The sequence below is a fragment of the Chelonoidis abingdonii genome, chromosome 15 (genome assembly GCF_003597395.2).
Source record: "Chelonoidis abingdonii isolate Lonesome George chromosome 15, CheloAbing_2.0, whole genome shotgun sequence".
NCBI lineage: Eukaryota > Metazoa > Chordata > Testudines > Testudinidae > Chelonoidis > Chelonoidis abingdonii.
In genome coordinates, this window is record NC_133783.1 from 12,438,416 (window position 1) to 12,463,291 (window position 24,876).

The window sequence follows — 24,876 nt, forward strand, 5'->3', positions numbered from 1 at the left end:
GGAGTGTTCTGAGTTCCATGATCCTGAGCTGCTGCTTATATGAAAGATAGCTTGCGTGCTGGTTAGAGTGGGTGGCCAGTAGAAAGCCATCTTTATAAAGTCGCAGGGAGGTGAGCACCCTCTGAAATGCATTGAGCAGGAATTGAAGAGGCTTCTACCTAAAGCTGGCCTTAAGCTTTGCCCTGCCCAAGTGCCAGAATTTGGGAAGTGATGAGAAATAGCCAGGCCATGAATTGCTTTGTCTGGTTTCACTGTCAGACAGGGGAAGAGGTCTGGTAGTGAGGTATTGCCCTCTCCCCCATGCCAAGCATGTTGGCTGGTCCTGGGTGCCTCTTGAACAGCAAGTTATAATGCCTGCATGAAATAAAAGATCTTGAAGTGGCAAGGTGCTCTGCTTATGGCCACCCTTCACTCTATCCTCCCCTCTGCAAGGGCCCTAGAACAGATCCCCCCCTTACAGCGCCAGAAAGGACTTTCCAGTAGTACGCTTGAGGAGGCATTTGTTGCTGTGCCTCTTCTTATAGCTTCTGTATTAAAGAGCACCCATGTAACCTACTGGATAATCCCATATCAGTCAAAGGACAATATGCAAATCAGTCAAACGTTTGTGTTTAGAGCCTCAAATGATGAGGGTGGAGGCTGTAGGGAACAGTGAAATAATTCTAAAGTACAGAAAGCTGAACAAAGTTTGTGGAAAGCTGTATTTGAGAATTTTATAAGAAATAAAAACCACCACCCACTTTTGGCTGCAATGTTTTTTAATGGAAAAGACTAATCAACACTTTACATAAATATTTATTAGTATTAACTATAAACTGGGGTTCTGTGAAAAGCAAATGAATAAACACCCAGAAAGTTTTAAGGGCATAATGAATTGAATATGAAGTTAGCACTCATTAACTAAGGTTAAAAGGATTATAAAGGTAAGCTGCACATCAGACATCATTAAATTCAACTGCTAATCAAAATAGGATATCACTGGAGTTAGTCATAGTGTAGTCTTTCCAATCAGCAACAGGCAATATGGTCCGGTAAAAACTGAAGTTCAAAAACACTTTCTGATTTCAGTAGACAGCTCAAACTATTAAAAGAAAAGGTCTTAAGTGGTCTGCTAATCTAAAGCCCTTATAGAGTCTATTTTCAGTGTGCAAAGGGCCAAGATTTTTTAAAAAATCAGTTCACAGGCTATCTGAACATAGTGGTACACACAAATACTTCCATACTGTGTAGCACCAGGCAAGTGGTATTAAGTTTCAGTCCTTCGAACACAATTTTCTTTCTGCACTGAAAAGGCCATTTTTACGCCAGACAAACTTTAAGAAAACATTATCTAAAAATCATCAGAAAAAAGTTAATGAAAATGAACAGGGGAAATTGACTGTGCTAATTCTTCATGCAAGCTAGAAAACGTACTGCCCATTTGCACCTTGTACACCAATGGTTTCTGACAACTTATGCAGTTTCATAAGGGTTTAATAAAATGTTGTATATTAAAGGAGGTATATTCATGCTATGTCCACTGCTCCAGTGATCAAAATTAATCTGATCCCACTTCCCAACTCTGATACTAAGGTGATAGTTACCTTAACTATCTAAAACAGATTTTGAAAACTTGGTAGGATCCATGCAGGTCACCAGCTGGAAAACATACTGAACAGGATTACATCATATTAGGAGGCTCTCAAGCATTCAAAGTTCCATTTTTGTTAAGCATTCTGAGAGGTTTCCATTTATAATTGTATGTGTCTATGAATTAGCTAAGGAAACATGACTACCAACAGTTTATACAATATAAGTTAACAGCCAATTAGTCTAAAAATAGACATTTGAGTCACTATTACATTTTTTGTACACCAAATTGTTTTACTAAAATTGTAATTGTTACCTCATTAAATGCTGGGCACCTACTAGCTTCAGAGTGTATTGATTCACAAAGACTAACAGCACTGAAAAGACTGTCAGTTCAAAAGCAATTTAAAAAGATCTGAGCCAAATCTGTCCCAGTTTTCACTAGCTGAAGATCGCATTCAAAGGAAAAATTTGACAGGAAGGTCTTCCTTTAAAAATACATCTAAGAGTTCTCATCATGTGTCAGGGGCCAAAAACAGTACATTTCTTTCAAAAACTGGAATACATTTAACAGCCTTGGGCTGAGTTGTACATAGGATGCAAGCAACAACTTCCATCCTTCAAAGGTTAACAAACAATTGCTTCCAACTAAGGAATAAGCTATCTGAAAAAGATGAATCCTTCTCAAGATAAAGTTCTAGAATATGAAAGGCAACCTTTTGGGCAAGAAAACTGCAACACTATATAGTACGGTCCAAGCACCAGAGATGCAGATTTCACAGCAAAGACATTTCATTTTACAATTGCTCTGAGCTTCAACATGCTTCAAGTGATAACCCATAAAAGAAGCTTCACGTAGGCCCATAAAAGATACACTCTTACAAATGCCTATTGTGTCAGTGTGCTTATATTCAGCAGGCCTGCACTCAGGAGTCATTTATAACACAAAGGCATTTTCTGCACCATAACTCAGTTACTTGTAAGTACAGTTTGTCTTTTAGCTAAAACAGACTAGTCAGACACAAACAATTATTCAGCAGACTGCAATGACATAGTATGTATGTGTGACAATCAGCAGGAAGGTGACGTGGTTCTAATGCTTCAGGTTCTTCACTTCTAGAACAAAACAATTCAGAATGCAGAGTTATTTTATTTTGTTCTTTGGTAAAAGAGAAAGTAACACTGTGTGAGAGAAATGTATAAAAGGGATGCTGAAAATGCTTCACATAAAGATACTGTTTCTGGGGCTGAGTTTTTTGGTACTGGTAGATTTCTGTTCTGTAATTCACCATAAACCACACAAAGATTCAATATTTAATATCAATTTACTTAACTGGGAATGATTCCCTCAACCTCCCCTGGCAGAAGAGGATAAGAGAAAGAACAATGGAGGACTAAGAAAGGTGGGAATGGAGAAGAGGGAATAGGTTAAGCTGCTAAAGACAGATATAGAAAGGAAATCATATGTTGCTTTTAGTGTTTAAATGTAGATATCTTCAAAGATTATAGAATGCACAACTGTGTTTATTAGCAATGCATTTATGTAAATGATTAATCTTACCTGTAAAGGAGTCTGGTACAGCCACTTTTCTCTATCTCCATTCAGTTTCATGCAGGCAAAAAGATCACAAACTGTAGGTAGGCCATAGTCCTGAAAAAGAGAATGTCTTTAATAATTATGTCCAAAATGCATCTAAGTTAGCTTTCCTGCATGTCTGCAATCTTTTAAAGGGGTCAGATCAAAGAAAGTTACATCTAATATTTCTTATGAGACAAATCTTAGCTATATTCGCTTTACAAAGCTTGTTGGATTTTAATACTGAGATGTGTTTTATTTCAGCACTCTTAAAATAGTGGCTGAGCACTGAGGAGACAAGTTTTTTCAAAAAAACTTAGTTTGCTGTAGACACAGGGCAAGAAGTAACACTGGTAATTATACTATCTTAACACATTATCTAGGAACAAACATTAAAGATTATGCTCACTTGTGCCTTCTTGCGTAGCAGCCATTTATCTTCCACTGAAGGCTGGTTGACATTTTCTATATTCTTTGAAGACAATGTCCAACTGTTGACATTCAGAGGAAGGTGGAATGGGGCCAGGAGATCTAGAAAGGGACTCTTGAAGCTAACTTCTGCTTTCTCCTGGTTTGCCTTTTCTTCTGTACTTGCTGCTTTGTGCACTGATTTGGCTAGCCAGGTTGTCAATGGACTCTCAAGCAATGCTTTTAGAGGCTCTACAACCTTCACTGAGCTATCCAATTTCACTGTGGTAGTAGCTGACTCCTCTGGAAGCTGCCTGGAGGGATGAAGCCAAATGTTGCCAGCAGATTTAGGCTTCTCAGGCTCAGGGTTCACCACTGGTATTTGGCTTACTGGCATGCCATTTTTATCCTTCCCCTCTTTCTTCACGAGCCACTTACACAGAGCTTCCTTTTCACAGCTGTCATCACACACGCACTCTGAAAAGCTAGTGCATGGCTCATTAGCTTTGCACACATCTTCCACTTTAAATGGAGTCTTGGGGTGCTGTACAAGCCAGATGTTCGTAGATACCGTGGGTGATTTCTTCACATCATGATGCTCATTCAGGCACTTAAGATTTCCAAGGTTTTCTATCTCTACACTCTTGGCCTGACTGCCATGACAGTTAGTGCAGGAGTCAGCTTTGGGAAGCCAATCATTTATGTTATATTCCTCTCTAAAAGGTTTAAACACACATTTCCATTTCTCTTCTGAGGCATTACTTCCATTTTCTGGGTCTGAAGGAGTAAGGAGCCAGTCAGAAATGTCCATCTCTTCTTGCTCAAGGAACTCCAATTGATCCATCTTTTCAGTAGAAATGAAGGAGCTACTGGTGGAATAAGAGCTCTTGTGCTTATGGGAATCTGTTTTTTCAGAAGTTTCTTCTCTTTGCTGATTCTGCAGGAGCCAGTTTTCCAAATCTTTCAGATTTCCCCAGGCTTCCTCCAAATAACAGACTTTGGAAGAGTTTAAATCCTAAAAATAAAACAATTACTGTTTGTACAGTGACAGCTCAGAATATTTTGAAAATCAAGCAAGATGTAACAAGGGTAAGGCAGAGATGCAAGGAAAGTATAATGGATGTGCTCCCCACCCTTCCAATTTCAACTGCAGCATGATACCACATTCCTCTTTAATACATTTTATTTCGTATGTGAAGAGCGTACCTGGTTGGTCTCTGGCACGAGCTTTTTCATAAGCCAGTCCTCAGGGTTGATGCTGGGAGCATATGGAGCCTGGCAAATGCTAGCAGACTTGCTTCCAAGTAGCCAGTCACTAAGTGGGGAACCCAAAGTCCCAGACAATAGTTTCTTCTAAAAAAGAATGTATGGTCTCCATGTTATAAAAATAACTATTTCATTGTGGAGACAATCTACAGAGAATCTTAGAATGTACAGTGTGTCCAATGTATACCAATATTTATGTACCAAAAGAACCGCCACAGAAGTCCCTTCTCAAACCATCATCACAAAAGCCTCACAGTCATCTATGTGGCAGAAAACCAGCTTACTGCTGTGTGGTTTGCTTTTCCAATTGTTTCTAATTATCTAGAAACTAGATTGAAAACAGTTGTGTGTGTACAGTTAATCTGCATGACCCACAGTAATTCTGGATCCTGTGATCACTGCAGGACTTTCGACTGTACAGTCTCTCAAGCTACATGAAAAATACTTGGAACATAGCTGCATCTCTGTGCTGGACCCAGCATGGTGCCTCCCAGCTGAACTGTTGCAATACAACTGGAATGGTTCCAAATCTCTGTCTGGCACACTTAGGACTTGACTCCATTTATCCTCTAGCATTTGGACTAGAAGAGCCAAGCTGGAGCCACCCCATTCCACCCCCATGGACAAATTAACCCAAGTTCATATTTAAGGAGCTGATGTAAGGGAAGATGGCAAAAGGAAATTAGAACATCCTCCCAACAGGCATACTCAATTGCCACGTTGTTACTGGATACTCAAATCGCAATATCCCTTGCCACATTATTACTGGATACTCAACTGCAATACCTTAATAAGTGCCATAAAAATTACCAGTTAGGAAAGCTGAGATAGCAAGATTATGCTTATACTATCTTTAGTCAAATCCTATTTTCAGAAGACAAATATTCATTTTACCTGTTCATGTTGGGCCAGCGTGCAGTTCTGCACTGACATCCAAGGGGAGGCATTTTCTGTCTCAGAAGTTTGCTATTTAAGAGAAAAAAAAAGCATGAACAATAAATCACTTTCCTCATTTTTAAAACTCAACTCCATTAAATCAAAAACACAAATGTTTAAACATTAAGACTATAATGAAGCAGCATTAAAAGCACAGTTACAACTGGTAAATTCCTTTTATATCCCTGTAACTTCAAGGTTACTGAAGGGCTGGGGGGAGGAGGGGGAAGCCTTCAAAATAAAGATGTTATGGCAAATTTCATTGTAGAGCAATTAAGCAGAATTATTTCTGCTTTTATAAAGGTAAATGCTCCCAGAGGCTGGGACATGTACTTTTTCATCAATATTGCCTACAACTGGCATCCGCTAAAGAAAGTCCCCACATTAAATTCCAACTGCTACAACAAAAAGCAAGAAAACATACCCGCCATCCTTCACCAGTCACCCTTACCTTCCAATCAACCTCTGCCAAAAACATATCTGCATGTTAATAAAATGCAGGTATACTTTAGGGAGGCTACTGCACATATAGACTGACTCCAAATGGAGCTGAGGAGATACTTTTGAAACTGACTTCTTGGCAAATCATCAATAGCTTGGGTTTTGTAATTACTGTATATAAATATCACATCCCTCCCATGTGATCATAATCTATCTGATCAAATTCTATACTTTCTGATGTTGAAAAAACGTTGCTATATGCAATGGATTATTAGATTATGTGCCTAAAGCTGTAATAAAACATACATAAATATTTTATTTCAACTAAAGATTTAAAATGAAACCAGTTGAATAAATGATGAGGAACTGCAGACACCCTCTCCCCTTAAAAATATCTGAATCAAGTATTTTCAACAGTGATCCTACTAGAAAAACCTTGGTACTCACCATTGTTTTAATTGAGCCAAACGACATGATAGCCTGGCGAAGGAAAGATGCATCAGCCTCAAAGTTCAGGTTGGAAGACTCTTCTGGTTTGAGGGTCAGACTGCCTAGTCTAAAAGAATTCAGGAGATCTTCAATAAAAATTGAAGTTCACCCATAAGTTCAGTTAAATCCTTCACTAGCTTCAAGCTTATAAAACTGAGCCAATATTTGTATAAAGGCTTTTAATTGGCTCTGGAGCAAACAGCCAAAAATCTAAACTAATTTGATTTATTTAGCTTTTTACACAAAAAGAAAAAAGTGAAATATCCAGCAAAAGAGCAAACTCCTCTCCCCACTTACTCTGCCTCTCAAATCAAATGACATCAAACCTTAACCTCTACAGTAACCTGCACAAATAGTTGTGCTTGTATTACCATTTATGGTACCCCGACTTCTCTTTAAAGGAACAATTTAAAAATCTTACACTGAGATTTTCAAAGCAGTCCTGGGTATTTAGCCATACTCGTCTTCTATCCTAGACTTTTCTGAAAATCTCACCCTTAATTTTTTTTTTAGCAATTACCAAAAATAGCTCATAGTAAAGTATTATACATACATCATAAAAGCTAACTATGCAGAAGAGATGGTCTACAGACATTATGACCAGAAAACAGTTTAAATTCAATGTAAAGTCAAAATGAATAGCACTCTTATTTATTCACACTATGTAATATTTTTACCTCTCCAGGCACACAGAAATCTGATTGACTAGGTCATTAGTATGGGGGTGTTCCAGTTGATGGATAAGACAATTGAACTGTCCCAGCAACTATAAGAAAAATAAAACATCATTATTGCCTTAGCTCCAGTAAAGGCATCACATATTCAAATTCATACTCTTATACTTGACACAGAATATACCTGTTCAAGATTTGTACTCTACCATGAATACATACGAGCAAGACCAGTGTATTTGAAAGGGCCAATATAGCTAAATTGAGTTAAACACACAAATCTTACCCAGTAGAGTTGGTATGTTTGCTGTTGCAAGGTCTCCTCTTTGAGTTGCTGAATGAGATCTACCTGTTCAAGCAGCCAAACTTCACGACTGCGCAGACATTCCATATGGCGACTTATGCAGCTGTGAATCTGAGCTTTGACCTGCAAGATAAATACCAGCTGCATTTAGTATTTCTGGAATGTTTGCTGAGTAGTTCAAACCAGAGCACGCCCAATGTGTTGTCTGGTTTTTTTTTGTTTGCTTGTTTGTTTGTTTTGGGGGGGAGGGGGGGAGAGGAAACCCACCCACTGAAATTAAATACTAATATTTTTGTACTAATCGTAATCACCTCAAACTATAACCTGAAATTTCTTTGTTCACAGAACACACTAAAGTCACCAACCTTCACACATCATAACATACAATTCACACAACTTGCTGGGTTAAGAAAGCTATTGTACACAAGTCTGAGTATTCTTGAGGACAAATGCAGTTTCAATTATTATTAACAAATTTTCACAAAAGTCAAATGTGACTACCCAATTCCACAGACAGATAATATTAAATAGTAATATTTGTCATTTATGCATACTACAGTAACACCCAGAGTCCCTCGTCAGAATCTGGGCATCACCATGTCTAATAGGCAGGCAGAGGGGAGAAGGGGGGGAAATATATTGTGACACAGACATTAGCTTCCAACCACCTTCTTCTCACCCCATAAAATACATTTAATCTACAAATACAAACCATTTTGTAATCTATGTCATTGCACATTTATTCATCAAAGATGTGGGCTTATACTCAACATACTTACCAGTTACCCCACTTCAAAGTTCAAAGACCAGTCCCACTGAAGGAATACCCAAACACAAAGGATTATCAGTTTATTAAAACAGCTGTACTACTACATATTATTTGTATAACCTTTATATCTTTCAGTTTAAAGAGGTTATTTCCAGCCGCATAAATAGTGAATCACTAAAAAATCCCATTGCAAATAAGAAACTATTACTAAAACCCAGAGAGTAACACAAAACATACACTAGTGAGATTGGATGTTGAGAAACTGCACTTTTTATTTTGCCTGGGGAGGTTAGCAATACTCAAATGCTTATGTTTTGAAAGGATAATAGTTGATTAACAGTGAGATAATGGTTAGGGCTCTGTGTCTGTCATGGATTCCATGACTTTCTGCAACCTGCATAACCTCCGTCACTTCTGCAGCAGCCAGTGTGGCTGACCCCTGGGCTGCCCAAGCAGCCAGCTGCTTGGCCAGCCACACCAGCCAGCTGCTTGGCCAGCCACACCAGCCAGCTGCTTGGCGGCTGGTCCCTGAGACCACCCGAGCAGAGGCCTGTGCGGCTCGAATGGGTGCTGCTGGCCCACTTCCCAAGGCTCTCTCCCACTCCCCAGATTTAGTCAGGGGTATTTATAGCATAAACAGGTCATGGGCCATGAATTTTTGTTCATTGCCTGTGACCTACCCATGACTTTTACTAAAAATACCAATGACTAAATTGTAGCCTTAATAATGGTGCATCTAGGACAGACTGCTTATTGTTTCAGAAGACCAAGTATCTTGCAGAACTACCAATCAAAACCGAGGTCAAAGACTGGCAAAATATACTTTTAAAAAGTCTAACGTTTTAAATACCTCTCTCCAGTTGACTTCCATTTGTTGTTCAGCCTTGACAACTCCAACAATAGCTGTCTCCAAGTCTTTCTTAGCTTGAAGGCACTTCACAAGGGACTCCTTACTGCAGGAGCTTCCACTTCTATCCTGCGGTGGGCTCATTCTTGACAGTGTTCCTAAACCAGAAGGAAATTTTGTTTTAACAACAGTGAAACTTAAATACTTCCAGAAGTCCCTGAAAGGGTATGAATGAGGAGGGCATAATCTGAATAGTCATCTGCATCTGCTGTGTCAGTAATATTAATCTGTTATTGAAAACACATTTGAAATGTGACCTTTAGAAAAGTTAAGAGACCAAATACTTAAAAAAAAAAAAAAAAAACTGGTGTAAGAAAGTAATGTCCAGTAACTTTGTGGACAGAATGTCTGAATATAACAATCTTTGCCTTGGTTGTCTTTGCTGTGTACCAACAGTAAACAGAGATTTGCAATATCTGATGTGCTACAGAAAACAAGTTGTCTGGAAAAATATTAATGAGGAGGTCACATCAAGGTCACGCGATGCTTCTGGGTAATTTTTCAGCATAGTAATTTATCCACACTACCAATATAAAAAGAAAATATACTGTGCTGCTAAATATCAACACGCTGAAAACTTCCTCATTAGATTCCTGTTTTCCACTGCTTTTAAACTTTTTCTAGTTAAGGAAGACATGGAGGATGGGAGAGGTCTGGAGAAGGGAAATATATATTACCTATCTTTATAAAAGGGAACAAAGAGGACTGGGGGCTTACAAACCCATCAGCCTAACTTTGGTGCCTGGAAAGAACTCAAAACAAATTATTAAACAATCAATTTGTAAACAACTAGAGGATAACAGTATTATAAGGAATAGCCAGCATGGATTTGTCAAGAACAAATCATGCCAAACCAGCCTAATTTCCTTCTTTTGATAGGGTTACTGCGCTAGCAGGTAGGGGCAAAACTGTAGACTTGATAAAGCTTGACTGTAGTTAAGCTTTGATACAGTCACATATGATATTCTCATAAGATAGCTAGAGAAACGTGATCTAGATAAAATTACTATAAGATGAGTACATAACTAACTGAAAGACCATCCTCAAGGAATAATTAAAACTGGGAGGACTTATCTATTGGGGACCCGCAGGGGTCTATCCTTGGTCCAATAATATTCAATACTTTCATTAATTTAGATAATGGAGTGGAGAGCATGCTTTTAAAATGTACAGATGACACCAAAGTGAGAGGGTTCCCAAGCACTTCGGAAGACCAGAATTTGGAAGGACCTTGACAAATTGGAGAATTAGTCTGAAATGAACAAGACAAAATTCAATAAATACAAAGTACTATACTTAGGAAGGAAATATTAAATGCAGATACAAAATGGGGAATGACTGGCTAGGCAGAAAAGAAAAAGATCTGGGGGCTACAGAGGATCACAAGTTAAATATGAGTAAGGTTACAATTTTGTCATGGACATTTTGAGTAAAAGGTAGGGACAGGTCATGGGCAATTAACAAAAATTCATGGAAACCGTGACCGGTCCCTGACTTTTACTCAAAATGTCCATGACAAAAAGGGTGAGGGAGGAGAGTTCAGCACCCTGCCCTGCTGTGGCTGGAAGGGACTCCCACTTGTGGCAGCTGGGATCCCCTGCCGTACGAGTCCCCTGCGTCCATGGGAATTAGGGAGCTGCTGGGTATCTTCCTCGCCACCCGCAGCGGCTGTGGAGCTGATGGGGGATTCTCAGTAGCCGGGGAGTTGACTGGGGACTCTCAGCCACCACAGGAGGTGGGGGTATCCTGCAGCTCCCAGTGGCTGCGGACTATAGTCACGGAGGTCTATGGAAATCACAAATTCTGTGACTTCCGTGACCAAATCATAGCCTTAAATATTAGCCAACATGATGCTGTTGCAAAAAAGGCTAATGTAACTCTGGAGTGTACTAACAGGAGTGTTGTAGAGTGCACTCTACTCAGCACCAATGAGGCTTCAGCTGGAATAATGTGTCCAGTTCTGGGTGACACACTTTATGTCTCTATGTAAGGACCATTTGTTTTTCTGGGGATAGGAGGAAGAAACTTTCTGTCACTGGTGGAGCTGAACCTATGTTTGCAGCATTAGGGAATTTTTAGACAATGCTGTACTCTGAGAGGCCTAATTTAGAACAAGAGCTAACTTGTTCTAAGAGCTGTGCTATAAAACATGAGATTCATTTCAAAAGATTATCAGAAGAGTGCAGTATCTCTGGCCTTCTCTTGATTACGAAAAGTGGTCCAGTCTAGGCTGGGTTTAGGTAGAAAATGTCAGCTAAGCCCAACTACATCCTACCTTTTTGCTAGTCAGGACAAACCTAAATGAGGCCCAGAACTACTCTGAAAGGTATGATTCCCCTCCCCCCATTCACAACAGTTACCACAGTGAGAATTCTGTTTGGTTGAAAAAGACTGAACTACACTGTTTCTGATACACTTTTTAAAAAAATAAAACTAGTTTCCTCTTCCTATCCCCCAAAACACAAAGGGTCTTACCTAGATGTAAATAAGGAAACCCAAGACTTTTACACCAACGCAAATTTTCTTACCATAGAATGATAAACTATAAAATAATCTAGCAATAATTTTCTTTGACTTCCCAATATGTGTAAGTTGCACCATCAGACTCTCTTTGATAAGATGATACAAGTATAAGGAAGTCCCACTATCAAGAAGTCTGAATGAGTAATGTTACACAAGCTCGGGACTTGTTTACACTGGCAATTTACAGTGCTGCAACTTTCTCACTCAAGGGCGTGAAAAAACACCCCCCGAGCGCAGCAAGCTTCAGCACTGTAAAGCGCTAGTGTAGACAGTGCATCAGCGCAGGAGTCGCGCCCCTTCTGGAGGTGGGTTTTTTAGAGTGCTGGGAGGAGACGAGAGCTCTCTCCCAGCACTCTGCCACAACCACACAAGCCATGTTAAAGCACTACTGTGGCAGCACTTTAGTGTTGCCAGTGTAGACTAGCCCTCAGACTCCTCAGTGAATTTTACTCAAAACTTCTAGAAGTCACCCACAAACTGCATGTGTACAGGCTGGTCAGTTTCAACATAGCCTCAAGTGAAGAGATACTATCTTTCTGCAGAAAGTTCTACACAAACATTTTGTAAGGAAGGCAGAAGGTTAACATTATTAGAATTCTGCAATGCATGAAGATTTGTACCACATTTACAGAAACTGTATCACAGTATTTTTGCCTGGTGGGAGTGGGCACTTATTACTCAAGAATTTCAGTTCCTCTAGGGATTTCAGTCAGTGCTGCAGAATGCAAGTTTAACTGTAAATATATTTTAAATCTGTGAAAATAATTCTTTAGTCATAATATCACATGAAAATGCAGATAACCACCGTGAATGAAGGACGAATAAACAGAACAAAACCCAAACAAATGTATACATTCTACAAGGTGGTGTTGTATGGTGTGTTTGGTTTTCTCCCCATCGAAAAGGGTAGAAGCAACATTTTGTATGTAATATCAAAGATCACACCACAAGTTGTGAAGTAATTGCATCCAGTATCTCTTCCTCTTGAGAAACATGATCATATTCAAGCTAGAACTAGAAGAGTACTTTAATTCCTTTTTTTAAATTTACATAAGTCTCAACCAAATTACTCGGGATGCAGACGGCCAATCTACCTTGTCTCTATTTTTGCTTGAGTATTATGTTTAATTCTAATATTAAAGCAATCATTTACATGTTCAATTTGTAAAACTTCTGTAATCCTTCTTCCTGCTACAGTGATTTTCAGTCCAAGAGAAGCCTTTTAATTTTAAAGTTCAGAGGACCTGCTAAATTTTATTTTTTTTTAACTAATTAAAAAAAAAAATTCTGATGCAGCCTCTTCTAAATGTGTCCTGACTTCTCTTTCTAAGTTTCTTTTTGAACAGTTTTCTACTCCCCTGCTAATATTAAGCAGCACCTTTTGGGTGAGCCAAGAGCAAACTAACATGGTTGATTCTCTTCCCTTCCCTTTCTTGAATGATCCTTCCTGCTGCTAGGGTAAATTCCCTCTTGCAGAGCCTGGAAAAGGTTGTGGATGTGAGCCCACCCCCCAGGCACTACATAAGAGCAATGATGCTACCGCAGGGGTTCTCAGACTTTTGTACTGGTGACCCCTTTCACACAGCAAGTCTCTGACTGCAACCCCCTTATGCATTAAAAACACTTTTATATACATTTAACACCATTATAAATGCTGGAGGCAAAGCACAGTTTGGGGTGAAGGGTGACAGCTCACAACCCCCTGAGGTGTCCCAACCCCCCGTTTGAGAATCTGTGCTACTGCATAAGATGGAAACATAACTGATCAAAACAATGATACTGGTTATATATTACGTGCTGTTAATTGCACCTGCTAACCGGTTACAGTAATCTTACCTACCAATTGTGACAATAGCAGTCACAATTTTTCAGAAGATAGAGTGATTTTTTTAAATTTAATTTTGCAGTGTTATAGTTTGTATAAATAGTAGTGAGCTTGAAAAGAGTGAAAATTACACTGGTTTTGCACATCTACTGAATGCAAAACCATTACAAGTTACAGCATTTTGCAATTTACATATTTTAGAAGAGTAAAATTGACAATAGACTTGTCAGTTTCATGGCTGGCATTCACTGTCAGTTTAACCATGGTGGTAAAATATAGGAGGCCTGCCTATGCTACAGCTTTCAATTCAATTCATGTCACTTTCAATTCAATATCACTCAATTCATTTCTACTCTACCAAGCTAGGACCCATCAAAACAATATTATGGGTATATTACAAACTGTGAAGACCCAAACAGTTTACCAAAAATGTACACTTATAGGGAATTTCTGGTCAAGGATATTCACAATGAGTGCCACTGGATCTTTCACACCTTCCTGAAGCAGTAAGAGCCTCAGTTTTTAACGTTCTCATATAATAACTGCAGCTAATTCTAAAGAATGAAGCGCTCAATTAATTATGCTGGTATTCGAGGGCTTGTCTCCATGGACACGTAGGAAATTTAAATCAAAGTTACCAAAGTTGTGACGGTAATGCACATAAATTAAAGCACATATCACTCCCTCCCCCCATGCTCTCATTCAAAAGTAAAGTGGCCTTAGTTCACTGCAGCTTAAGCTCCTTCTGCTCCAAGTAGCTGTTAAAGATCCAATGTCACTCTTCATAAATGTTCCTAGCCAAAAACTCCCTAGCTTAAGCTATAGCAAACTCAGTAATGGTATATGGAATATATTTGTCATGGTCTCAACTGGATCTCATAGGTACTCAGCCATTGAGTTGTTTTACACATTTTATGTTTCAAAACTTTCTAGATTAAAAATACTAATTGCAATATCTTTAAATACATGTATAGAAGACTACCGATGTGAAACCGAAAATGATCAGGGAAAAGAGTCTGTACATCTTACAATTTGTACGATGAAAGCCCCTACATTAGTTAAAACCACACTTTCTTCATCCTGCATTTCTATTCAATGATGGAAACAGTTCAGCAATGACTCTGGTTATTAACAAGCTTTTAGTGTTTTCTCTTTCAGCATCCACTGATTCATACAGCTTTCTAGGAGTCACCCAAAACCTCTTTTAAACCAAATTTCAATCTTGTTCCAAATACATATCTGTTCAGGAATGCACAGAACAGTTTCTAGTGCAGAGGCAGGAACACATGAATTCTTCAAAGAAAAGAATGCAATTACATTTTCTGATTAAAAAAAAAGTCTGGAAACCAAAGACTTTGCTTGTGTCTAAGTGATTGCCAAACTGTTTAATCTTCTCATTATCATTCTATTCTGAATATAACAAACACAACATACTAACAGAAATTCATGCAATCATAAGTCACTGTGGTAAATATTTTATGCAAATCTTAAAGTCAGCAATATGGGTGTATGTTTTAATGTCACATCCCTGCAGTCTGAAAGCCAAGCCTGCTTGTCCTACCTGTTTACTGTTCCCCTTGTCTTCCCGTGCGATGAGCCCAGGTTGTCGAAGCCTTGTGTGGCCCCGGCAAATTTATCAGCTGTGAGCACTGAGTAGGTTTTGGAATCTGCCAGCGCAGGCTCACTTCCTAAGCTCATCCCTCGAGCCCCACGTGGCCAGGGCAGCCACAGCCGATACTCAGTCTTGCACGTCCTCACAGAGAGGAGGGGTTTATGGGTGCCCCAGTCAGTGAAACGCCTGGCAACAACCGCGGCTGCAGAGAGCTCTGACTGCCCGGAACGCTCATGCACAGAAACCCGAGGGAGGCTACAGCATAAAGCTAGGAGAAAAAGCCTGATTACTAACACAGAGAGCTGGAGGCTCGGGGAAGGTTTTGTGTTTTAAGATTTAATAAAAGATTTATTAAAATAAGCTTCTAGAGAAGTGGAATCTGTTAGGCTCTTTACTTTGCATGGTTGCTGCACAGAAAGAACACAGCTCTGCTGCTGAACACATGATGACTGCTCCCAACCTTGGAGACACACCTTACACTTACAGACTTTAGTGTTCTAACCTCTGTCCAACAGGACAATGCAAAGGGGAAAGGCAACATTAGGGGTCTTAGAAAACTGTAAGTATGGCACATAGTCGTCTCCAAACAATCCCCTTTTGGAAATTAAAAGATGGAGTTTTGTTTTGCCAAACCTGCACACTAACAGTTGCTTAGGGCCAAGCATGCAATCTGTATATGTGGTTTGGCTAACAAACATGGATCCATTTTCTCAGAAAGATCTGTAACTTAACTATTCAACCAAATCTTCCACACTTTATATAAGAGACAATCTCTCCACATCAAAATCTTACTATTCTACTCAGCAAGGACAAAAATAATTGGCTTGAGATCTGGGACCTTGTGACAACTTAGTTGTTATTCTCATACCAATCATGTACTATTCCAAAGGCAATCCATTACTCTGAATAACAAACCCATGAAGTAAGTTCCTCCTAGGACAACTTTGCTTTTAGGATACTGTGCACTAATTAATAATGCACACACCATACCAAGACACCTAGAGACACAGTATGCACAAGACTTGGTCCAATTATTTTAATATGTGCCTAGTTTACAATGATTCTTTTCAACCTACTGAAGTAACTGATTGTCATCTGAATGGGATTAATTTTTAAGATGTTTTGATATTATCCTTGCTCATTTCAGGGAGTGAGTGTAAAATGCATAATTAGAAAATTCTATATTTTAGTGTATGATTAACATCCCTCTTTGATAATTATTTAGAATAGGTTAAACTGACTAAAAGAATTCAAGTGCCTAGAGTGTATGGCAAATGTGGTTAATTGGTACATAAAAGACCCTCCCTATAATTCCAACCCATTTTGTAAAAAAGAGTTATACTGAAGTGCTTTCTTGGGTGCAGTTCCTGGAACAATTTTATAAAACACATAAATAGCTAACTAGCATTAGCCAGAAGCCTACATTCCTAAGCTATGGAAATACTCTCTCATTGTTCTTTACAGTAATGATTCCTCTGGATAATCTTAGTAAATACAGACAATTATTTACAAAACAAATCTATTGCTTTCAAAATATAAATATAGGACTAAAAAAAAATACATCCAGGAGACAGAGGGAGAGGAATCTTTTGAGCCAGAATTTTAAATGTATGGGTAAATATCTACTTCACCCTTCCAAGTGAATAATTCAAAATGTAACAAATTTTTCTATCATTAGTTCTCAGATGGATTTGAGATATGCTAAATTAAGATTTTTCCAAACAGGGAACAAATCTCATATAAATTACTCTCTTCTTGTATTAAAGACATCTGACATTCTGCAAATACTCCTCCAGAACAAGAGACCTTTTGGGATTAAAAAAAAATAATTCTTTGAGCATTAAGTGCAATTAGGAATGTACTGGTACTGGCTGCCTCCAGGTAATACCCACTTAACCAACACACTACTCCCCTGTAATGGCTCCTACTTAAAACACAATAATAATACCTAGCTCTTGTGTAGTGCTTTTCATCAATAAATCTCAAAGTTTAACGTACTTATCCTCACACCACCACTATGAAATGGAGAAGTATTATAAATTATTATCCACAAGAAGGACCAAATAAATTTAGAAAATCAACTTCCTATTAAGGTCCAGTATCACAGGAAATGGCAATGTTATTACATTTCTATTGCATGTTTTGACAGGAATTAATTCTTGTATCAAAAGATTAAAATTTCATGTCATAGGGAGTACTCAAAAACTACCTTGGACTATTTAAAAAGCAGTCCATATTAGCTAGGAAAGTATCTGAAATGCTTATATTAGGCTCTACTCAGCAGTACAGGCAGTCAATTAGCTCATTCTAGGTTTAATAAGATTCTTTCCTAGCAAATGCATTTTAGTATCCATGTGTCAGTTTAAACCACAAAACCAGCAAGTGCTGTAATACATCCCATTATTTTGCCACACATCCCTTCATTGGATGTGACAACCTGTGTTACATACTGAAAAGATACATAAAATATACTCAGTGAGCATGTGGTTGGTAGCCTCTTTTACTTGTTGGGATGCAAGGAATAAAAAGCTGTAAACAACAACAGTCACCTGTAGGCTTGTCACTACTGTCAGTTTTCATTGATTCCCTGGGTCTTTCACACAGCAAGTGGGCACAGGAAAAAAAGTAATAGGAAAATGTGCCACAAAAATTGGCAAGGCAGCATTGGGGGCAGATATAGCATTGTTACTATTTTTGTAAATTGATGTTAACACTAAGTAATTATTTTGTTTCCCAGCACCAGAACACTCTGCTAAAGGTTTCAGAAAAAGAGGGTTTTACTAAGAACTCCTCTGCATGACTAACCAACAGAGTTAAAACTTGTCAGCTACCAAATGAAGACAATAATGCAGGGCCTCAAGGTGATACAATAACTCCTCACATAACTGTTGTGGTTAACCTTGTTACCTTGCTGATCTATTAAGGAACAAGCTTGGTTAAAGTTAGGCAAGGCTCCCTTATAACATCTTTTGCCAGCTACCTGCTTTGTCCACTGCTTGCAGGATTCTCTGTAACAGCAGCCTCTCCTTGTGGGGATTAGAACCAAAGGAGGCCAGCAGTCCTCCTCCCCCATCAGCTCCCCTAAATTCCCTGTAAAGTATGTGGCTCAGCAGCTGCCCAGCAGGAGTTCAAGTGGCCCTCCCCACACTGCCATGCTGCTCCTGCCCTGCCCTCTGCCTTGAAGCTGCTCCCAGGAGCTTCCTGCTTGTTGGGGGAGGAGGGGAAAGGGATGCTGATACCAGGGTGTCCACCTGCTCCCTCCTCCCCCCCTCCACAAAATGGAGGAGGGGGACACGGCTCAGAAACAGAAATGAGGGAGCTAGCTGTTGCTTCCTGTCTGAACTGGCTGAGCTGCTTAAAAGGACAACGTACCTACAGTGGGGTCAGCATGCTTAAAGGGGCAATGCAACTCTCTCTCTCTGGCACTCATGCGCAAACGCCCCCCCCCCCCCCCCCAGCACTTTAGAAAGTCGGCACCTGTGCAGTCATGTATGTGCTGTCTGGAGGAGGGAGTGGTGCACTCCAGCTGGAGGGAGTTTACTCTAGCAGCAGGAGGGCTCAGCCAAGCACTAGTTTTCATTTAGCAGCAAGGCATTCCCTGGGAAATATTTCACCCTCTTACTCCACCACCTCAACCAAGATTCACTATCATTCATTGCTGTGTACAATATTAAACTGTTTGTTTAAAACTTATACTGTATATGTATATAATGTCTTTTGTCTGGCAAAAAATTTTTTCCTGGAATCTAACCCTCCTCTCCCCCTATTTACATTAATTCTTATGGGGAAATTGGATTCGCTTAACATCGTGTTGCATAAAGTAGCATTTTTCAGGAACATAACTACAATGCTAAGTGAAGAGTTACTGTATGTCGGAATTTTCAGTGCTCAAACTGAGACCTTTTCCCCACGGCTTTCTATATTCCTCAGCTCTTGCATTTCTATTTTTTGGTCCAAATGCTCAGGGACTAAAGAATACTTTTGGTTTAATGAAAAAGATCACATGCCCGGTGGGGTGGGGGGGAGGCAGACAACAGAATAAAGTACAAGCTCTTCATCTGCAACAGCATTATCTGAATTACTGCTTATATAGATTGGGTCAGAAACACCCATAAAACTGGTAATTTGTAAACACTAATTACCAAGTTAAGAGAACTTTTGGACACAAAAGAATTATTCTTGACAGAGTCTATCTATATTAGTAAAATGACTTCTTGTTGACTATGATTGTCGCTAACTGGTCACCGTAATGATCCAAATGAGCTACTGTTGTAAACTGTTTAGGTTACTAATGCTTGTCTATATTAAAAGACTGAGACGTTTCCCATTATAGTACCAATGAATCATGGTTCTCCTAAAGTACTTATCCCAGAATGCAGGCCCCACAAATCCTCTTAACAGATGGACAAGTGCTATAGCAAAATGTAAAGTGTAATCCCTATTACAAGCATTTTTCAATCTAAAATAGCATGTATTTAATAAAATTTGGTGTCAGCATTCCCCTTCTCCAAAACACAGGTCTTTGTTATATGCTGTACCTTATAAAACAGAAGTCATACATAATTACAGAAGCTGCAGTAGGTGCAAAACAAGAGAGGAATCTGGAATTACTACCTTAATGAACAACAACAACAAAATGCTTCACACAATGCACTTTGCAAAACTGGAGATTAGACGTGCTCTTTATCTACCCATGCCATTTTGGAATTGTATCAAGTGAACTTGTGTTGCTGCACTTCCATCCACAGTAACACTGGAATAGTTCAGACTGAACCAGTTATAAGATTTGCTCAGAGTTAATGCAGTAATACTTGAGTAACACACTTGAGAAACATTACAAACACTAGTGTGGAAACTGTTTTAAATGTGTTCTAGATGTTTGAAATGGTTCTTTTAAGTGTTGGAAGTCTGTAATGTAGTTGGGACACAAAAGTTCAGTACCCTTCTTAAAGCCTGATTGTGGTTTTATGGCATTTATATTAAAAGTAAAAGTAAACCTTTTTCAGCAAACCTCTCCCCCCACCCTGAGGGGTAACTGTTGTTTATACTCCTTATTAGCATGCAGCATTATTGTAGTCATGTCTTACTCCTGGGAGAATTCTGCATCACTTCACACATGCAGAATTCATGTGCCATTCAGAATTAATTTTTTTCTCAGCAGAAAATTCATTCTGCCAAGAAGTGTTGCAGTTACACCTTTTGGCCACATAAGATCTGCCATACTGGGTCAGACCAAAGGTCCATCTAGCCCAGTATCCTGTCTTCTGACAGTGGCCAATGCCAGGTGCTTCAGAGGGAAACAAACAGAACAGGTACTCATAAAGTGATCCATCCCCTGTCGTCCATTCCCAGCTTCTAGCAAACAGAGGCTACGGACACCATCCCTACCCATCCTGGCTAACAGCCACTGAGGGACCTATCCTCTATGAATTTATCTTGTTCTTTTTTGAACCCTGTTATAGTCTTGGCCTTCACAATATCCTCTGGCAAAGAGTTCCATGGGTTGACTGTGCATTATATGAAGAAATACTTCCTTTTGTTTGTTTTAAATCTGCTGCCTGTTAATTTCATTTGGTAACCCCTAGTTCTTGTGATACGAGAAGGAATAAATGACATTTCCTTATTTACTTTCTCCACATCAGTGATGACTTTATACACCTCTATCATATCCCTCCCTTAGTTGTCTCTTTTCCAAGCTGAAAAGTCCCAGTCTTATTCATCTCTCCCCATATGCAAGCTGTTCCATACCCCTAATTATTTCTGTTGCCTTTTTCTGAATCTTTTTCATTTCCAATGTATTATTTTTGAGATGGGGAAACCACATCTGCACACAGTATTCAAGATGTGGGCATACCATGGATTTATATAGAGGCAATATGATATCTTGTCTTATTAGCTATCCCTTTCTTAATGATCCCCAACATTCCTGACTGCTGCTGCATACTGAGTGGAAGTTTTCAGACAACTATCCACAATAACTACAATCTCTCTTTCTTGAGTGGTAACAGCTAATTTAGACCTCACCATTTTATACATATAGTTGGGATTATATTTTCCAATGTGCATTACTTTGCATTTATCAACACTGAATTTCATCTACCATTTTGTTGCCCAGTCACCAGAACAGAGAACAGCTGCTCCCGGTTGTGCATAGGGAAGAGCAGAGGCTGCATTCCTCACAGCACCTGCCTGTGGGGCCAGGTCAGGAGGCACAGGATATGGGGGGACAGACTGCGTGGAGCTGCCGGGGTGTCATAGACTGGGGTTCAGAAGGGCTAGTGGGGGGACAGACTGGGGCAGGGGCTGAATGGGAGTGGGGGGCAGGGACACATGGAGATGGGCGGAAAAGAATGGCTGAGTGGGGGTGCAGGAACACATGGGGATGGGGAAAGAGGGTGGCTGACTGAATGAGAGGCTAGGGATCAGCCAGAGTCTGCATGGAAGAGGCTCCCTAACAATCCCTTCCCCCAACAAACTAAAAAGAACCTGTTCCACACTTCTCCTACCCACACCTAAAAACCCTCCAAGTTCATTCTCAGGTTCTTTCCCAACAATTACTTCCCTCTCCCTCAGCTCCTCCGTTACCCCAACTCCCTCAAGCCTTTGCATTGCTTCTGAGTGCCCATTAAATGAAAGCTCCTCGTAGAGTCGCCCTATGTCCATCCCTGTTATAGCAGTCTGTGTTCCAACATGATATCCACAAGTCATTCCATCACTTCAAGGCTATTCTATAATCCCAATGAAGTACAGAATGTGAGGCACATTCCCTTGAAAAAAGCCATGCCATATATTAATAATGCCTATATTTTACACTTTTAGAATATATAAAAAAGACTTTCAGAGGAAAAAACATGCAGTATGTCAAAAGAAGTAACTCTGGGGAGTTTCACAACATGATGCATGGTGGGTTGTCATAATGCAGGAAATGTGACAAGGACGGACACACTAGGACCTGAAATAAAAACTAACTACTTAGGTGGAAGTTAAGCATAACCCTTAACCTGGTTATGGGGAAAGACATTCAAGATATAGTTAAAAATTATTGGAATTTAACATATTACCATTGTAAGTGACCTTACAAGGAAAATCCACATGTTCTTCCTGTTAAGACTGCTTCCATATTCATCTTCTTTTGTACCACTCCCTACTCCAGCCCTGCTCTGCCAATTATGCTTCTCTTGGTACTATATTTCCATAAGCACCTCTCTGCCACTCCGATGCTACCCCTCAGACCCTGGAAACCCTCACATTTATTTTCACTGCAGCCTCCCTCTCCCCCTTCAAAAACCACATCTTCCATACTATGTCTTACTTAACCTGGAGTTAAATTCTTTGCAGAACACTATGTCTACCTACGGCACTGTATTAAAAAGCAAATTTAGAATCACTACTGGTAATTTCCAAAATGCTCAAGTCCCAGTGACTCAAGCTTGGCCTACACTTAAAAAGTTCAAAATAGCTGTCGAAGGTGTGAAAAAACCACACACCTGACCATATAGCTATGCTGTCCTAACCCCCAGACATAGACTGCTCTGTTAACAGATGTTCATGGACCCAGTCACCATCTCTTGAGGAGCCTATACCAACAGAAAACCCGTTTGGTCAGCATAACATGTCTCCACACTACAGTACAGGCTTGTGATGGCATACCTGCTGACACAGCTATGCTGTGGTGTAGACACAGCCTTAGGTGCTTTTGAAAATTTTGCTCTACATCTAATTAACAAAAGCCAAAAAAGATTTTTGATCATGCTCAAATATATTTACCAAGAACACGTGATAAAGAATGTATGATTGTGTAGGTCAGGATGCAGGAAATATTTCACCATTTGAACACAAAGAAAATCACATTTCCAAAATTGCTTAATTTAATGAGGTTCAGTGCCACCCATAATAAACTGTAAGATAAATTATTAAACCAACAAGGCTGTGCACCCATCACTTTGTTTATTATTCTTTATTAGTGCATCAAATAAAGAATTGTTTTGTTTAGCTTGTTTGGCAAAAGCTACCTTTAAAAAAAAACAAACAGTCATATTTGCAATCATTGGACTTACTTATATTTGTAATGATGTGAGTACAAAACTGACAAACTCCTATTATGCAGATCAGTGGTTCTCAACCAGGGGTACATCAACTCAGCTAGGTATTTGCCTAGTTTTACAACAGGCTAAGTAAAAAGCACCAGCAAAGTCAGTACAGACTTGTTTATACTGCTCTACATACATTGAAATTCAAGTACAATATTCATATTTTGTTGATTTTATAACCAGATGGTAACAATAATAAGAAAGTGCATCCGACAAAGTGGGTATTCACCCACGAAAGCTCATGCTGTTAGTCTATAAGGTGCCACAGGACTCTTTGCTGCTTTTAATAAGAAAGTAAGCAATTTTTCAGTAATAATCTGCTGTGACACCTTTGTTTTTTCACTGTCTGATTTTTGCAAGCAAGTAATTTTTAAGTGGAGTGAAACTTGAGGGTATGCAAGGCAAATCAGACTCCTGAAAGGGGTACAGCAGCCTGGAGAGGCTGAGAACCACTGATGTAGATTGTGGTAACCCCCAGCATGTGCTCTTCAAACAGAGAAAGCCCAGCTGTAGGCGCTGTCCCAAAGTCCTCCCTGCACCCTCTGCCCCCACTCCCCTCTCTGCACCTGGCAGCGCCTCTCCACCCCGCCTGTCTGCACGGCTGCCCCACGCGTTACAGGAGTCACTGTCACCCGCCGTGTCGCAGCCCCCGCGGGTAGCGCGGCCCCGAGCGGCCGCCCGCGCGCCAGCTACCGGCGGGGAAAGGCCCGTATGCCCAAGCCGGAGCGGCGCTGCGGCCCCCCCTTGAGTGGAGAAATGAATAAGAAAAAAGTTATTTACTTAAGCTTACCATAATATAGAGAACTAGAGGCACAAATGAAATGAATTGGGCAGCAGATTATATTAACAAATAAAAGGAAGTTCTTTCACACAGCATGCAGTCAACCTATGAACTCCCTTGCCGAGGAGGTTGTGGAAGGCTTGGACTATCAACAGGTGTTTTAAAAGAAAGTGGAGAAATTAATGGAGACTAAGTCCTTAATTGGCAGGACTTGGGAATGGAATGGTGCCCTAGCCACTGTTGGTCAGAGGGTAGAGATGGTTGGCAGGAAGAGAGACACTTGATCATTGCCTTGTTATGGTTCAACGTCCCTCTGCGGGCACCTGGCATTGGCCCACTCTGGTAGACAGGCTACGGGCTGGACGGACCTTTGTGCAGCTGTTCTTGATGACGCATGCACTGGCTGCATAGGCAAGTGGCTGAGGGCGACTGCTGCCGCCAAGGCATAATGTACTTCCTGTGTGGCCAAGCCCTGGCCTCTAGGGCTCAGCAGACCAGCTCCTTGTCACGCTTGCCGCTGCGGCCGGCAACCCCGTCCCCCCGCCAGGGCCGTGTAAAGGAACAGAAACAGCACGTGCGCCCGATTCCCTACTCTGGCCTACACTGGTAGTGCGCACACGAACTGGAGCATGCTCAAGTAACCTTTTGCTAGGTCGCCGCTGCCCTCTCTCTGCCCATCACATTCTACTCTACCTATTTCTGCTCCCTC

The 24,876-nt window shown here is 40.1% G+C and overlaps 1 protein-coding gene across 1 annotated transcript; it reads right to left on the reverse strand.

Annotated features, from left to right (window-relative positions):
* Positions 1 to 740: 740 nt before the first annotated feature.
* NCOA4 (nuclear receptor coactivator 4) lies at positions 741 to 15,507 on the reverse strand. The gene is made up of 10 exons (XM_032804631.2): positions 15,246 to 15,507; positions 9,280 to 9,434; positions 7,643 to 7,783; positions 7,363 to 7,451; positions 6,644 to 6,752; positions 5,714 to 5,785; positions 4,760 to 4,906; positions 3,555 to 4,568; positions 3,131 to 3,220; positions 741 to 2,685 (listed from the first exon to the last, which is right to left on the reverse strand). Exons 2-10 carry the CDS (start codon positions 9,418 to 9,420, stop codon positions 2,680 to 2,682), a joined length of 1,809 nt encoding a protein of 602 aa, XP_032660522.1. The 5' UTR covers positions 9,421 to 9,434; positions 15,246 to 15,507; the 3' UTR covers positions 741 to 2,679.
* Between the last annotated feature and the right edge of the window lie 9,369 nt (positions 15,508 to 24,876).

What these genes read in the sequence shown, in the direction of transcription:
- NCOA4 (XM_032804631.2), bottom strand. Translation starts at nt 9,420, where the DNA reads ATGAGCCCACCGCAGGATAGAAGTGGAAGCTCCTGCAGTAAGGAGTCC. An exon ending in TTGGCTCAATTAAAACAATG is followed by an intron (nt 5,786 to 6,643) that starts GTGAGTACCAAG and finishes TCTCTTAAATAG; the next exon opens with CAAACTTCTGAGACAGAAAA. An exon ending in CGCTGGCCCAACATGAACAG is followed by an intron (nt 4,907 to 5,713) that starts GTAAAATGAATA and finishes ATTCTTTTTTAG; the next exon opens with AAGAAACTATTGTCTGGGAC.